The sequence below is a fragment of the Phodopus roborovskii genome, unplaced genomic scaffold (assembly GCF_943737965.1).
Source record: "Phodopus roborovskii unplaced genomic scaffold, PHOROB, whole genome shotgun sequence".
NCBI lineage: Eukaryota > Metazoa > Chordata > Mammalia > Rodentia > Cricetidae > Phodopus > Phodopus roborovskii.
In genome coordinates, this window is record NW_026126517.1 from 40,512,079 (window position 1) to 40,529,929 (window position 17,851).

General features: G+C 39.5%; 1 protein-coding gene across 2 annotated transcripts in view; it reads right to left on the reverse strand.

Annotated features, from left to right (window-relative positions):
- Window positions 1–4,186: 4,186 nt before the first annotated feature.
- Window positions 4,187–17,851, reverse strand: part of Zwilch (zwilch kinetochore protein) — a 32,404-nt gene continuing 18,739 nt past the window's right edge. Inside the window, exons 12-18 of one of the 2 annotated variants that reach the window (XM_051197729.1) lie at window positions 17,055–17,134; window positions 15,257–15,413; window positions 14,696–14,724; window positions 13,063–13,199; window positions 10,029–10,124; window positions 6,199–6,311; window positions 4,187–4,304 (exon numbers count right to left, since the gene is read on the reverse strand). In XM_051197729.1, the coding sequence (XP_051053686.1) occupies window positions 4,216–4,304; window positions 6,199–6,311; window positions 10,029–10,124; window positions 13,063–13,199; window positions 14,696–14,724; window positions 15,257–15,413; window positions 17,055–17,134 (701 nt within the window). In that variant the 3' untranslated portion in view covers window positions 4,187–4,215. The remainder of the gene's footprint in view (window positions 4,305–6,198; window positions 6,312–10,028; window positions 10,125–13,062; window positions 13,200–14,695; window positions 14,725–15,256; window positions 15,414–17,054; window positions 17,135–17,851) is intronic. The other variant, XM_051197730.1, reaches the window with a different exon arrangement.

Consider the following 17,851-nt stretch of genomic DNA (forward strand, 5'->3'; position numbering starts at 1 on the left):
CCTTCACCTTTCAGAGAATCTTCAGGATCACGCTTCTTTTCTGCTTCAAAATTTATTATGACGTCTATATTTTAGGCTCTGAAAATTACCTCTTTCTCTCCCCACCTTTTTTGGTTTGTGTTGGGATTTAAGAATCAAAAAATAAAAATAAGCATAAATAAAATGAAAGTGACCTGTAATCTCAACTTTCCTGAAGTCAGAGTATCATGTACATATTTCATTTTTCAAAATTAGAAATATAATGTATAGTTTTGTAACTTGACTATTTTTCATTTATCTGGAAAGATTACTATAATGTACAAATGACAGTCACCTGAGCGCGGCCATATCTGATGGATATTGTCAATCTAAAATTCTTTCAAGCTGCAGACTGTTAGCTAAACAGTTGGGCAGCAAGTGAATGGGAACATGTGTGTCCTGAGGGAGACCAAGCATGCTAGTCACTGCTGCAGCCAGCAAAGAGACACCGAGAAATAACAAACTGTGATGATAAACCAAACATCTGCTAGGGAACAAAGCCCCCCAAATCCCCCACATCTTTAATGTAAATAAAAGCCAGGTACGGTACTACCTCTAATACCAGCACTAAGGAGACAGAGGCAGGCAGATCTCTGTGAGTTTGAGGCCAGCCTGGTCTACACAATGAGCTCCAGAACAGCCAGGACTACATAGAGAAACCCTCTCTTAAAGTTTACTTTATTTTTAACTGTGATAAAAATTAATTTTCATTTATTACAGGACAAATGTAGCTTAAGAAGAAATGATAATGTCAGACATTTTACTCATTATTTAGTTCTAGTTATTTTTGTTTCTGAAACAACAACTAAAAAATAGTCTGATGGGCAAGGTAGTATACACCTTTAATCCCAGAATCTCTGTATTTTCCAGGCCAGCATGTTCTAGTCCATGAATTCCAGGCCACCTAGGACTATACAGTGAGATTTTATCTCAGACAGGGCTTGTCTGTGTAGCCCAGGCTGGCCTTGAACCCAGAGCTCCTCCTACCTCTGCCTGCCAAGGTCTGACATTAAAGGTGTGCCCCACCGGAGCCTGGTGCTTACTTTCTGATCTAAAAAATCAGAGTAAAAATTTTAAAAAGGTGCTTACATTTGGGGCTCAATGAAATTGAGCTGATGAAAACTGTTTTTTTGAGACAGGGTTTCTCTGTGTAAGAGTCAAGTCTGTCCTGGAATTTGCTTTGTAGGCCAGGCTGGCCTCAAGCTCACTAAGACCTGCCTGCCTCTGCCAAGATTAAAGGTGTGAACCGCCAATGTCCAGCTGAAGAAAACTGTTTATTTTAAAAAAAAAAAAAAAAAAAAAACTGTTTTCTATGTCCAGTTGGTGTTATGAGTAGTTTCCCGCCCTCCTGGTCCCAGAGCCGCGCCAGCCCCAAATGACAGAGACACTGTATTAGATATAATGCTGTTGACCTGTTACTAGCGTTTCTTATTGTCTAGCTCTGTCTTAACCCATTTCTATTAATCTAAATGTTTCCATGTAGTCTTGGCTTACTGGAGAGAGGGTGTGGAGTTCTGCTCTCTCCTTCCTCCATGTTCAATCTCCTCCTACCTCTTCCCGAAACCTCCTTGTCTCCTAGTCCTGCCATCTTGCTTTCCTATTGGCCAACAATGCTTTATTCATTAACCAATAAGAGAAACATATTTACAGAATGGCATCTCCCTTCATCTCCTCTTTCCTGTCTAAAATAAAAAGGGCTCTAACCTTAATATAGCAAAATATATAACAAAACAGTTATCAAATAAGAACCATAGTTAACAATATTTAGTTCATTAACATTTAGCAAGATTTAAAGAAAATATTTCATCATCTATCCTATCTTTGTGAGTCTAAAGTCTTATATGTAACTTATCTTTAACCCTAACTAAGGAAAACTATAGCCATAACTATCTGTCTTCAACTCCACCAAAGACCACAGAAGGACAGTATATAAACTCTAAAATTGACAGAGACAACTCACTGCCTGGTCAGTCACCCGAAGTTCTTTTGTAATCTTCCATCTTCAGCCCATAGGCTATAATGTGTTTGGCAGACTCCTCAGCATAGCAGGAAACTTAAACTTTCCTCCTGTATTGGCAGTTTGTCAGTCATTTTTCTCTGTGTCTTGTGGACTGTCTGGCAGACTCTTCCATGAAGCAGGAACCCTGTAGCAATGTCCATCTTGTATCAGCAGTCACTTTCCTGTGGGTCCTGCATGTCCAGTTTATACAGCATAAAGTCAAACAGTCCAGACAAGAGCAGTATCTTGCTCAAATGGCTAGTCTTGCCATATTGAAAGCAAACTCCATAACGAGTTTCTTCGATGTCCATCTTCCTTTCTGGTGCAGGTGGTATTGCCAGGAGCATTTATGTCTCACTGTCAAGAAAAACCCTAAATCATTTTAAATGCCATATTCTGTAGGTCTTTGAAAGGTTTGAAGAATGTCCATCCATCTCAAATACGTCTCTATATATTTAGAAAACCTAACTCACCTAACTGTAAGTTTTGACCACTATAGTTAACTATCTACTAAATTATACATGACATTTTTTTTTTTTTTTTTTTTTTTTTTGGTTTTTCGAGACAGGGTTTCTTTGTGGTTTTGGAGGCTGTCCTGGAACTAGCTCTTGTGGACCAAGCTGGTCTTGAACTCACAGAGGTCTGCCTGCCTCTGCCTCCCGAGTGCTGGGATTAAAGGCGAGCTTCACCAACACCCGGCTTATACATTACATTTTTAAATGAGCTATATAAACACAATACCTAAACAAGAGGAGAAATATACATATCACAAAATTGATCTTAAATTATAGCAATAAATGAAAATCCATTCCAAAGCAAAATATTCATATCTATACCATAATCCTCTTTTTACCTTTAAAGAGATTGGTTGTGGTCATTAACCATTTATAACCAACACCATATAAATGAAAACAAACATTTATAAACAATATTTGGGAATTTGGGTGTTATTCTTTCCAAACTGCTTCCTGCTGATAGGGGGCGCTGTCATGGGGATCCTAACAAGAGGCAGACATCCTGGCTGTAGTGGTTGCAAGGCTGCCTTGTCCCAGCTGTTTTGAATGTTGGATCACCTGCAACACTGCTTCAGGTGGTCTTGCTTGATCAAACCATGTTAGTCTGGAAGGAATCCACAGCTTTTCATTTTCTGTGGAAACAAAACCAGAAATCCTTTTCCCTGATAATCTGTCCTTAGACTTAAATTTGGAAGTCAAAGAATTTTTAAAATATATAAATTGGATTAATCCAGCAGCATTTGTTTTAAAAGTTGTTGCTATTTCCTCAGCAGTGAAACAATTTAAAGACAATATAATAGCATACAGTATCCAGAATCTATTTGTGGTTTCCATCTTTACGTGGCTTTTTTATTATTCTATTTCTTCTACTTTTTTTATTTTTTCATTTTTTGAGACAGGGTTTCTCTGTGTAACTTTGGTTGCCCTGGAATTCACTCTGTACACCAGGTTTACTTTGAAATCAGAGATTCTCTTGCCTCTACCTCCTGAGTGCTGGAATTAAAGGTGTGTGCCATCACACCCAGTTACTCCAACTGCTCATACACACCAATGAATTGTCAGCAGTGCTTAAAAAGCAGTGTGGCTTTATGCCATGCCACTTCTGATGAGTCAGGAAACTTCTCTTAAAGGAGCCACACAAATTTCTGTTTCTCTCTAGCAAAACAGAGCCCAACTGAGAAAAATGGTGTTACTAAGAAACCTTGCTTGTCACTGTTCTTTTGTTTTTTAAAACCTTTTTTAAGGTTTTGTTAAGTTTTAAGTGGAAGTTCTTAGTATCCACGTTGGGCGCCATTTTGTTAAGAGCAGAAACATATTTACAGAATGATATCTCCCATCAAGTTGGGGTTTGTTTGTTTTTCCTCTTTTAGCAATGATTTTGAAATTGAACTCTTCAGATTTAAAATGCAAAGATATTACCACTCAAAAATCATTTTCATTTCTTTAATTTAAGAGTTAAACAGGGATAGTAAGTGACCAACAAAAGGAACAAAGGAATTAGAGATTTGCAAAGTCAAGTAATAACCTGGTAGGCCATTCAGGAGATGACAGGCGAACAACTGTATTCCTGATGTTTAGATTCAATATTGACAATGTAAAAACAGCTAAGACACAAGGTACTCAACACATTACAACATATTTGAGAGAAGAACATAGATACCGGACAGGGACCTTTAGCACATGTTACTTGAAGTGCACCTGGCTGCAGGTAACCTTGTTAATGAAAGCAGCTCTTTCTTCCAGACTATCATTCAGGGTCAATTCAGAAAAATCTGTAACCAGAAAGACAATGAGGTTAGTAAGAACTGCTTCATGCCATGTACAATGCTGACTTTACTACAACATAGCAGATGCGAAGGAGCGTGGATGGCACCTGTCTTCCACCTGGAAAGAATCTAAGGATCTGTTTGGCAAATTAGCTAGGGCAACTGTTTATATAGCATACCCTCCTTTTAAACCATGATTAAACAGCCTAACATTTAAAAACAGAGCTGAAAATAAAAAGGAAGGAAGCACTACCCTTCCTGGAGAACCAATTAAATTAATTTCTGTGTCACCACTTAAGGCTCAACAAGTGTCTGTTCTGAATCCTGCTATAACATAATTTCAGAGAAGAAATTGTTAGGATTTAGTCTTTTGTTTTTTCAAAACAGGGTTTCTCTGTGTAGCTCTGGCTGTTCTGGAACTCACTCTGTAGACCAGGCTGTATACTCAGAGATTTGACTGCCTCTGCCTCCCAAGCCCTGGGATTTGCATTTTGTCTATCTGTGTGTGATAGTATTAACTGTCAACTTGACAGAATCTAGAATCACCTGGGAAATAGGCAGGTTGGGATTATCTTGATAGTGTTACCTGAAGTGCGAGACTTGCCTACTATGGACAGAACCATTTTCTGGACCAGACATTCTGGACTGCTTTAAATTGGAGAAAGTGAACTCACACCAGCATACAGGCATGTATTGCTTTCTTCTTCTGACTACAGAATTTATATCAACAGCCTTCAAGCTCCTGCTGTCTTCACCTCTTTACCATGATGGGCTGTACCTTGAACTGTGAAATAAAATAAAGCCCCTGACCTAGAGTTGCTTTTGTCAGAGTTTTGTTTGCTTGTTTGTTTTGTTTTTTTTGAGACTGTGTAGCCTTAGCTGTCCTGGAACTAGCTCTGTAGACTAGACTGGCCTGGAACTCAGGGATCCGACTGCCTCTGGCTCCTAAGGGCTGGGATTAAAGGTATGTACCACACCTCATGGCTAGAATATTTTATCATAGTAATAGGAAAACTAAAAGTTATAAATAAGTGCTAGGAGGGGCGTGGAAATTATATGGAGACAGTGGCAGGTGGGGGTAGAGTTGTGTTGTTTAGTGTTAGTGTTAATTTCAAATGGATAGAATCTAGACTCACTTGGTAGATAGGTATCTGGGCATGTCTGTGAGGGATTATCTTGATTATGTTAAGTGATGTAGGAAGATCCATCTTAATTATGAACAGGACCATTCCTTGGGCAGGGATTCTAGACTGTGTAAATGGACAAAGGGAATTAAGCAGCACCATGCTTTTTGAGTATGAATGCAATGAAACTGGCTGCTTGCTTTAAGCTCCTGGTGCCTTGACTTCTCCACCATGATATACTGAACCTTGACCCATGAGCCAGTATAAACAAACCCTATCTCTCTTTCTTAAAATTCCCTTCTCTCTTAAATTCCCTTTTGTTTTTGTTTTTTCTCTCTGTGTAGAGAGAAATCAGTTTGAATGAAAAGAAGAGCTTCAAAGGTGCTTACTGAAGAAGCTAGAGGGCCAGCTAACTACACAAAGAGCTAAGAGACTGACATGGGCAATCTTTGACAGAATACCAGAAATGGCAACCCTTATTCTAGCTGCAGAAAATGCACTTGGGAAAGACTATCACCATGGTTACAGTATAAAAGTGTGAGCTAACATTTACACTACATCACTGACCTCTCCACTTGTCATTACTTCTTGCCCTTATTCAGTAAAGGCTCTTTTATCCAGGACAATAAGAAAAAGACCTTGTTAGAGATTATTATTCTTACACTGGCACAAAGTCAGATTTCCCTTTAAAGTATGTTTTCTACCTACAGTTCAGGAAAAGACCTGTAACAGTGATTCCTCTCAGAAAGATTTAATTTACTACAGGCCATCTTTACCTGGCTTGTGGAAACTGGAATGATCTATAGGAGAGCTGTCACTCAGCTGCCACACTGTTTTCACCTTCTTCTGACTACTGCTTATTTCCACTCTCCACTTCTGTGGCTTCTCACTGAAGAAAAAACATCAAAAGAAATTAAAAACTAAATAAATTGCCAGTGACCAAAAGCTAATACCTTCCTTCCCTCTAGCCACTTAGTGAGATCCTTGTGTGATAAGCACTGAGGGAGATATAAATAGGTCACAATGCCTGCCATGGACAAGTAAAGTCAAGAGACGAGAGAAAGAACATACACACATTTCAAAAAAACCCTTTTGATGTTGTTTTGTTTTTTCAAGACAGGGTTTTTCTATGTATCCCTAGCCATCCTGGAACTCCATTTGTAGACCAGGCTGGCCTCGAACTCAGAGAAATGCCTTACTCTGCCTCTCCAGCACTGGGACTAAAGGTGTGTACCACCACTGCCCAGTAAAAAAACAAATCTTTAAAAAAGCAGCAATACCAGAAACAGATGGAAACAGATGCAGAAATCCACAACTAACCAAAGGGCCAAGCTCCTGGAGCACAACTGAAGTGAACAAAGGAGTCAATACCATGATGAGGAAACCCACAGAATCAGCTGACCCAAGTGAGAGATCACTGACTCAGGTCTGACAAATGGGGAACCAGCATAAGATCGAACTAGACTCCCTTATTGTAGGTAACAATGATGTGACTGGGACAATATCGAGGCCACTGGAAGTGGGTCCAAGACCTAACACTAACGCACAAACTGACTTAGCAGAGCCCATTCTATATGGAGAGATACCTTGCTCAGCCTAGACACAGGGGGTGTGGGGCTAGAGAGCTGCCTTGGTCCTGCCTCAACTAGATGGCGGGACAGACTTAGTAGACTTTCTATAGGAGGCTTTACCCTCTCCAAGGAACACAGGGATGTAGGGTGGAGGGGGGTGGGGGAAGAGGGGTGAGCAGGAGAAGAGGAGGGAGGGGAACTAGGATTGGAATATAAAAAAAAAATAGTAAAAAATGTTAAAAAAGAAAGCAGTAATAAACTGAGGCTGACGAGATGGCTCAGCAGCTAAGAACCATCCTTCCAGATAGCTGATCCTTTCAGAGTACCCGGGGTTCAATTCCCAACACCCACATGGCAGCTCACAACTCTCTGTAATTCTAGTTCCATGGGCTCTGACACTCTCACACCATTATACATGTAGGCAAAACACCAATGAACATATAGAAAATAAATTGTATATTTTACATATATATAAAAAGAGATGTGTAAGTCAAGTGTGCTGTCATACTCAGTAATTCTAGCACATGAGAGTCTAAGGCAGGAGAATCACAAATTTAAGGCCAGTGAGATCCTACTTCTATTTCCCTATTTTCCCTCAAAGAAAGAAATAACAGTGTGTATGTGTGTGGGGTAGTTAGGATTGGTAACAATTTAAAAGACAAAGTGAGGAATAAGAGTGAACAGAGGGTGAGGCCTAGGTTTCTGGTTTGGGCATTAGGTGATTAATGATGGTCATTTGAAAAATAAAATACAAGGAAAGGAAAAAGTGCTAAAAAGAATATAGAATTTTAAAAAAAATCAATTAATTAAATTTAAAGAAGATTATCATGGCAGGAGAGATGGTTTGCAAGTACAGGCCTGATAACTTGAGTTTAATGATAGAAGGGGAGAACTGACTGACGCCTGTGAGCTGTCCTCTGACTTCCACATGTGTGCATAGCTTACAAGCACCCATCTACATACACATATACAAATAAATAAGTACAATAAAACTTAATATTCATTTGAGGCCATCAAGATGGCTCAGTGGGTAAAGGTGCTTTCTGACAGATGATGAATGGCTGACAACCTGAGTCTGTTCACCAGAGTGCATACATGTACACATATGATAATAAGTATATATATTTTAGCAGGATGATAGTGGCACACCCTTTAACCCCATCATTCAGTAAGCAGGGACAGGCAAGTGAATCTCTGTGAGTTCAAGGCTGGCCTGATCTGCAAGGCAAGTTCTAGGACAACCAGGGCCATTCAGACAAACTATCTCAAAAAAAAAAACAATAAATAAACAAATAGATATATAAATGCATATTTTTTTTAAACTTTTAAAGATTTATTTAGTGTGTGAGTGCAGGCAGGAATGTTCCACAGGACATGTGAAGGTCAGAGGACAATTTTTAGAGAGTCAGTTTTCTGGTTTTGAGGCAGAGTTCTCATTACTTCTGCTGTACACTGATGAGAACTGGGGGTCCCAGTGGTTTTTCCTGTCTCTGTCTCCCATGGTTGGAATAACATAATGCAAGCTACTACAATGGCTTTTTACACAAGTCCTGAAGAGCAAAAAAAACTCAGATCAAGAATTGTGCAGTGATTTTCTTACCAGTTGAGGCATCTCACAAACCCATTCCCTTCTAAAAATTTACTTATTTATTTAGTGATGCCTGAGATGTCCATGTATGGGTGTGTATATACCATGGTAAGCATGCCAGAGTATACATGTGTAGGTCAAAGCACAGCTTGTGGAAGTCAGTCTCTTTTAACTATGTGAGTTCCAAGAGCTGAACTCAGTGACTAAGGCTTAGTGACTTTTACCAAGTAAGTTATCTTGCCTACCCGTATTTTTTTTTCCCCCCTTTTTGAGGCAGCATCTCAATTATAGTTCTATCTGCTGTGTAGACCAGGCTGGCCTTGAAACTCATGAGAGGTACTTGCTAGAATTAAAAGCATGTGCCACCACAACTAGCCAAAAACATTCTACAACATGTTCATTTAATTTGGCAAATTAAGAGGCCATTAGTAACTAGACACATGGGTACATAACTATAATCCCAATACTTTGGAAGCTGAAGCAGGACAACAAAGTTTAAGGTCAACCTAGGCAACATAGTAAGACCTCATCTCAAAATCAACCAATCACTGGATATACTTTCAGTATGGCAGAAGTTTCAAGAAGCAGACACGAGGAAGGAAATGCCAGAGACATAAGTATTTGCAGTATGTCAGAGAGAATGGCCACAATTCTACCACTCTCACATTCATAACCTTGACCTTGCTGTTCCTATTTATCTCCATTACTTTCTCTTAGTCTGTCACTTCTTCCTGGTTATTATTTCTCCCTTGATTTTGTGACAGGACAGAACAAAGACTAGAAGCTCAAAAGTCTTAACCGACACAAAATCTGGGAGAAGAAATAGGGAAAGTCAAAGAGTGGGACAAAGACTGAAGTTCAGAGGTTAAGCCATACTGAGTCATGAAATTCAATGGAAAATGGGTACTATGGTGATATATTATTTATTATTTGTTAAAGTTTGCTTGAGGATTCAGAAAGCAAAGTCAGCCACAAGCTGTAGAAGCCAGGAGGTGGTGGTACACAACTTTAATCCCACCCCTTGGGAGGCAGAGGTAGATGGATCTCAGTTACTTCAAGACTATGAGCTACAAAAAATACATCCAGTCCTAAAGAGAAACAGCTCACACAAAGGTGATCTCAGTACTTGGGATCATCCGCCTTTAATCCCAGGATTCACAAGAGGTATTTAAGACAGAAACAGGGTCTCAGAGCAGGCATTCATTCTCCAGCCACATTGAGGACAGGAAGACATTGAAGTCTCAGGATTCTCCAGCCACGCTGATGAAAGGCAGCAGTCTGAAGTTTGGTGCAGCCAGGATCCCCCTTCGGTTTGAGGTAGAGTAAGATCTAGTGCCCAGCTTCTTTGCTTTTCTGATTTTCAGCTTAAAGCTTGAACCCCAATATCTGTCTCTGGGTCTTTTATTAATGTGCCCATAAGGTACAATGTAGTTATTAACTTTCTCACCTGTGATACAAATTCTTTACAGCAGTTGGTCTGACTGGCAACTGAAAAATGTGTTGCTCATCCAGAGGATTTTGTTTGTAATATTTTATGCAGGATCTAAAAAGATAAAACAATCTCTTTTAGGAATAAGAGCCATCAGAAAAAATAAAGGCTCTCTAGTCAAGAAAAACATTTTACTGAGTACCACTAACCAGGAAATCATCAGAAGGAATGAATTCAGAGCCATAATAGTAAAACACTCCCCCATCTAGCCCTGCCAACAAAACTTAAATTATTTTTCTTTCTGTCCAAGGAAATCCATTACTTTGAAAAAAAAAAATAATAGTAGATAGATTTCTTATATAAAAACACATTAAGCTAAGAATGTAGCTAAGGGGGAGAGAGCATGCTTTTCATAGGCAATGCTCTACATTCAATTCCAAGCTGAGCATAAATACACACTTAAGTAGGAAGAAGGAAGTATCTGAAAGAGAAAAATTAATACAGGACAGACAAATATAGACTTCATGGCTTTTAGAATCTTGGAAGTTTAAAGAAATTTGTTTATTATGTATGTGTGTGTTTGTGAACACGTGAGGGTGCTACCATCTCAAAGTATACATGTAGAGAGAACTGAGAACTCTGAGGTGTTGGTTTTCTCCTCCTCCTATGTGGGTTTCAGGGACTGAACCTAGGTCCCCAGACTTGGCACCAAATGTCTTTATCTGACGAACCATTTCTCCTGTCCAGAATCCAGGGAATAAAAAAATTAATTCATTTATACTACTGACTTCTTTTTTTTTTCATTTATCTCCCCACTCACCCTCCCACCCCACCCCCAGGCCTTTTCTAGGGCTATGGAATATACCCAGGGCCTCATACATACCAGGCAAATGTTCTGCCACTGTGCTACATCTCCAGCATATCTATAGTATTGATGCTTACCGGGAAAAAAACCTTTTAGATTGGATAAGCAATAATGATTTCAAACTTTTCTCTTTACACCTTCACAACTCATGCAAATTCTAAATTTGGAAAATGCAATTTGGAGAGATGGCTTAACAGTTAAAAGGGTTTGCTATGGAATCATGAGGACCAGAGTTCAGATCCCAGAACCCATGTAACAAGTTGGACATCCCATACATGTCTGCAGTGCCAACTCAGCTGGAAAGGCAGAGGGAGGAGGATTGTTGCAGCTTGCAGGCTTCCAGCCCATCTGAGAAAACACAAGCCTCAGGTTCCAGGGAGATCTTGTCTTGGAAAGAAGAAACGAGCAGTGGGGGCCAGTGAGATGATTTACTGGATTTGCTGCAAATCCTGACAATCTGAACTCACTGTGCAAGATTGACATGGTAGGAGAAAACAGAGTCCTGTAAATTGTCCTTATAACTGCCACATATAAGTCTTGGCACGCATGTGTATGTACACTAAATACTTAAAAAAAATTTTTTGAAACAGGGTCTCACTCTGTAGCCCTGCCTGGACTTGAACTTGCCTATGTAGAACTTAGAACTCAGAGATCAGTTGCCTCTCCCCCTAAATTCTGGGATTAAGAGTATGTATCATCATTCATCATTCCCAGCCAAAGTTTTTTTCTTTTTAAATAAGGGAATACATGGAGAAAGACAGAGAAGAACATGGGAAGCCCTTTTCTGGCCTCTGTGCCTACGCACAGGAGTATACACAGCACATAATTCTCGTATACATATTCTTCAAAAATATTTGGAAAAAAACTGATTAAAATTTCTGAGTCGCACAAGCCTTTGAGTCTAGAGAGTTTATCATTAGAGAACCAGTCACATTTGTCAGGAACCTTGAAGAGCACAGCAAAAAAGACACGTGGCACCAAAAGTACAGGAGGTAAAGCCGCAGAGCCACTCAGCCCCAGTGCCAAGGACCTGCCCCTTGCTTCCAGGCTGGTGCAGCAAGGACTCTTCACTGTAGACATGCTGAAGCAGCTCCAGAAAGAGTGGCTGACACAATGACCAGAACTTGGCAAAGAAAAAGCAGGGACAAGAAGAATGAAAAAGGACCCCAACTCTGACTAGTTTTTTAATTTTGCAAATAAAAATCTATTTTAAATCACACACACATACACATACACACACACACACACACACACACACACACACACACACACACACACACACACACACGGAAGATAATGATTCTTCAGTTCCCAATAAGACCCAGCACTTTCACATGCAAGTGTTGTTCTAAACTGTCTGAAGTCAAACTGATGAACTCTAATTACAGCCATATTACTGACAAGTTTGAGGATCTCCTTCAGTCATCACAGACAGTTGGCAATCTGATCTAGATTTACAGGAGTATAGAACGTGCTTTTTAAAATTCAAATACAACAGTATTTACTAAGTGCCTATTATGTATCAGGTACCATTTAATCTTTCAGCAGTCAAATGAGTTAGTATATCCTTTTTGCAGAAGAAACATGATTCATTGAAAGGAAGCTTCCTAAAGAAGCCAGGTGAGGAAAGGTCTATTCTGATTATTTTTCAATCCAAAACCTTTCCACCATATAACATTGACTTAAAGCCACATTAAAGACAAGACAAATAGGTTCTAGTCTAACTAGCACTAAAAACAAACATATCTTATGTATATGTGTGCACCTGAGTGTATGGTATATATGTGTACCACACCACATGCATGCAGGAGCCTAAGAGGCCAGAAGAGGGTGTCAGATGCCCCTAGAACTTGAGCTAGAGATGGCTTGTGAGCTTCCATGTGGGTTCTGGGAAGAACCAGGTCCTCTGCAAGAGCAGGCAGTGCTTTTAACTGCAGAACCATTTCTCCAGCTCAATGCATACTTTTAACTGTACTTTTTAGAAGAAGATATTTAGAAGAGGTAGCTCTTAATAAGTAAACAATAGAGCAATACTTACTATTGTTTACTTATTAAGCATTCCAGCTTAATACCTCTAATACCAGCATTTGGGAAACTGAGGCAGGAGAATTACATTGAGTTTGAGGCCATCCTTGGCTATAAATAAGACCACACCTCAAAGTAAAAAAAAAAAAAAAAAATACTTACTGTGTTAAGGAAAAAAGAAGCTCGTGCTGAGGTTTAATGAAAAGCATGCAGATGACTAGTATTTCTAGAATGTGGTGGAGTTTCTGAACACGATAAACCTGCTCCTGTGTAGATACTGATGGAGAAGTGAAGTATTCCTGGAAAGAAAGAAGTATAAAGAGAACAAGGAGGCAAAGACTAAAAAGAACCTCTGGGAAAAAATGGCATTCCCTCTACCTTTAAATCTGAATGCTTGATACCACAGTTGGGAAAAAGACAAAGTCACAAAATTCACCACCTTTCACGACTACCCTTTAAATTCAGGTCTTGACGATGAGCAGTGATAGGCTCTAAATTCTGAGGCTAGCCTGGTCTACAAAGCAAGTTCTAGGATAAAAGAGCTGTTACACAGAAAAACCCTGTCCCAAAAAACCAAAACCAATGAAACAAACAAACTCAGGTCTTTACTAACAATGCCACAGGCAAACAATGGTACACAGTCTCCCATACGAGCTAATCCCAGGGTTGGTTCACTAGGGAGGCACAAGTGAGCAGCCAACACCACTCATTCCTGGAGATGGCGGGAAGGACTTAATAATCTGAAAAAAACACTCTAAATCTCTGTACACCCAGTGAACAGAAGTTCAAGAAACTAAGCAAGTGTTTAAAACCTTCTCCTACCACATATTACTGGTACACCAGCACAGCTTTTGGAGAAGAAACTTGGCAAGCTAAGCAGTACCATAAACTGTTCATCTTTCCAGGCCAATTTGTGAGACCCAACCTAATAACCCACAGTGGAAGTGATAAGCATATTTTGACAATAGCCTTCAAGACTAGTTCCTTGAAGTGTACACTTTGTCCAATTCCTTCTCCTTGAGCAAGCCTAGAACATCTAAACATGATGTGGTTTTATTGCCATAAATAACTAGGTCGCTAATTATTTGTTAATCAAAGGGAGATTATCACCTGGTCTTTATAAAAGCCTGCTCAGCCTGAACTTTTTAAGACTGAGAGGCACAGGAGATGTTCTTTTACCTCACTCTCACCCTGAAAGAATAAACTGTCATGCTGTGGGGAGGGCCGCATGATAAATGCTAAGAGCAACCTACAAGACCTGAAATTGGTCCTGAGCCAATGCACTAAAGAATGCCATAACTTTTTCTTTTTGGTTTTTTGAGATAGGGTTTCTCTGTGTAGTCCTTGCTGTCCTGGAACTCACTCTGTAGACCAGGCTGGCCAGGAACTCAGAGATCTGCCTGACTCTGCCTCCACAGTGCTGAGATTAAAGGCATGTGTCCAGCTGGAATGTCATAACTTCTTTAACAAATAATCCTTAAAATGTAATACAAATAAGTCAAAAGGATATAAAATAAATACTCCTCCATAGAGACTTATGGCTTCCCTAACCATTCTAGATAAGAGTTTCAGTAGAACATTGACTTCAACAAAATAAAACTACATTTTCAGTTGCAGAAATACAAAGAGAAAAGGAATGACATGGAATGAGCTACTTTTTAATTTACTTTAAAAAATAGTAGTAACTGGCATCAGTTGGCTTACTGATGCTTCCAAAGACCTAGAACAGAGGCTGGCGAACAACAGACACTTAACAACTGGGTACAGAATGACTACATAAGAGAAAGAAACTCACCAAATGATTCAAAGATGCAAGTTCTTGACCTATCAAGAAAAACATATATGCAAATAAACTTTAGGACTTTTCCAATAAAATTTTAAAAATTATATCATAAATACACATTAATACTTATCCTAAAACTGACCATAGCTTGCCCCTAATATCAAGTGTTAACTAGTGGAAAAAAAAAAAAAAAAACAAAAAACACCTTTTAACTAGGGAGAAGATGGCTCAGCAGGTAAAAGTGGTAAAGGTGCCTGCCACCAAACCTTACAATCTGAGTTAGATCCTGGGATCCACATGGGAGAAGGAAGAACTGACTTCAGCAAGGTGTCTTCCCACCTCCACATGCACCAATGCCCTACCACACCACATTAAAAAACTAAACAACAACAACAACAAAACAAACAAAAACCTCATAGCTAAAAGCAAAAAACCAATTATATATATCAAGTGGGAAATGCTTGTCTCACAGCCAATGGGCAAAGTCAGACCTTCAATGACTAGGAAAGTAAAAATCTAAGATAATTTATGAGTGGCAACTGACAGATTTTCAAGTTGGAAAAAAGGACTCACTGACGAAAAAACTGATATAATCTTTCTTTAATTTGTCCAAACCAATTTCCAAAAGCATTTGGAGTGGAGTAGTTCCAGAGAGAGGGATGCTGTCCATGGCTCCATGGTAAGACTGATGAATGAGCTTACTTAGTAAACTGTTACTCCCACTGTGCAGCTAGAAATAGAAAAAAGTTTATAAATTCTTAAACTGAAGTATAAATAAATGTAATAAGCAAAAGAAGACTAGAGTTCAAAATTACAATTTTCAGCCTCCTAACACTATAAATTGTTTTAATAAAAGCCCCCAAGTTCCCCCTGAGTTTCTAAGATGACATTCCTGGCTGGAGCTGTGGCGTTAGAGAGCTTGCTTGCCTAGCATGCCCAAAGCTCTGGGTTCCATCCTCAGCACCTTAGGATCAGGAAGTGGTGGCACATGTTTGTTAACTCCAGCACTCAGGAGACAGAGGCATGTGTACCAAAAGTTCAAAGTCAATCATTCTCAGCTTGAAACCCTGTTTTTATTTTTCAAACTAAGAAGAAAAGAAAAAGTTGTTCCTATGTCACTTGTGTTGAAAATTGAAAGTGACTAAGTAAGGAAGGTCTAAAATCGGTAAGCTCAATTTTACCAAGGAGAAGTCAGAGCAACTAAGACTCCTCCTGGTGATTTCAGAACCATTGGGCATCTCTACTAAACTTCTGTACTTCATTCAAAATTCTACTTTTATCACCATGAAGTGGGAGCTACATTATTTAAAATAGTTCCTCATAGGCTATTTCTAACATTTAACTTAGCCTTTTTAGTTTTTTGGGTTTTTTTGTTTTTCGAGACAGGATTTCTCTGTAGCTTTGAAGCCTGTTCTGGAACTCACTCTGTAGACCAGGCTGGCCTTGAACTCACAAAGATCCACCCGCCTCTGCCTCCCAAATCCTAAGCGTGCACCACAGTAGGATGTTTGATCTTGGCCTTGGCTGTCTCATTCTAAATAACCGACCCTCAAGGCCAGGGGACAAGAAGTTGAATCTGAGGTGTGGTTACTGAACCCTTAGAGAAAAGAGGAAGTCTGTTTGTTCCATATACATGTTACGATGTTCCCCTTCTTGGTGAAGGTATTTAAGAGTGGTGAAAAATAAATTCATGGCAATTAAGTATTAACTGAATCTGCCCCCCTGATTTTATTCTGTGTCTTTGCCTTTCCTTTCTTTAGTTCACACTCCCTGTCTCAGGCACGAACCTGGGGCTGCTCAGCTGGCCCCGACAGCAGCCCCGCAGACAGCTTTCCACAATCATCAAAACTGCTTTGAAAAAGAGCATCTTAGTTTGTAACCCTATGAAAACATTCATTCCCAGAATAGTTAACAACATCAGCAACTTATATATGCGAGGCACTAAGTACTGTGCATGCATTAGATCAATTCACCCCTACATGATACTATGATGCACGTAGATTCCAGCCCTCACATTGCAGATGAGGGCACTTAGGTACAGAAAAGTAAAAGAGCCCAAGTTCACACAACTAGAAAGTAGCAGAGTTAGCCAGGAGTAGTGGTGCATGCCTTAATCCCAGCACTTGAAACAAAGAAGCAGGCAGATCTTTTTGAGTTTGAGGCCAGCCTGGTCTACAGAGTAAGTTCCGGGACAACCAGGGCTACACAAAGAAACCCTGTCACAAAAAAACAAAAACAAAAGTAGTAGAACTGGAGTTCAACTCAAATTGTTTGATCCAGTGTTTTATCAAACATGGTCTTTTTATTGGTTTGATTTGGTTTGTATATGATACTGAGGAAAACATTCTAGTCACACCATGATTCAACTTACCCAAGGCTGTATGTCACCACGCTGCAGACTCTGCAGGATCAATGTGAAACACTTCACCAAGTCTTGATATGAAATCACACCTTGAAAACCACGTTACACAGAAGTCATTTCCACATCTCTACATATCAAGAGTACATGAAATAAACAAAAACCCTGCACGTTAGTGGTGAAAGGGGAAATTTTAAATGAGAGGGAAAAAGAAAACACAAAAGATGTAGCTCAGATTGACAAATAACATTAGGCAGGAATATATTTTTTTAAACAATTTTATGCAGGTACATTTTGATTTATGAAAATATAGTTAAGTTGTACATTTGATTTTATCTTGGGGGGTTCTCGAGACAGGGGTTCTCTGTATAACAGCCCTGGCTGTCCTGGAACTCACACTGTAGATCAGGCTGGCCTGGAATTCAAAGAGATCCACCTGCCTCTACTTCCCAAGAGCTGAAATTAAAAGTATATGATACCACCACCCAGCAAGTTTTATATTTTAAAGGTATGAGAAGTTGGATGTGTTGACACAAACTTTTTGGTTTTGGTTTTGTTCCCTGTGAATATCTGGCTGTCCTGGAACTCACTATGTAGTTCACTCTGGCCTCAAACTCAGATTCACCTGCCTTTGCCTCTACAGTTGCTGTGGAAAATTCTTTGGTACACTGTGAAGATTTGTTGCTGTGATTGGTTTAATATACAAGATAAGTGGCCAATAGCAGAACAGGATAAAGCTAAGTAGGAAAGTCAAACTCAGAATGATGGGATGAAGGGAGGAGTGAGAGCAGTTGCCAGGCAGACAGAGA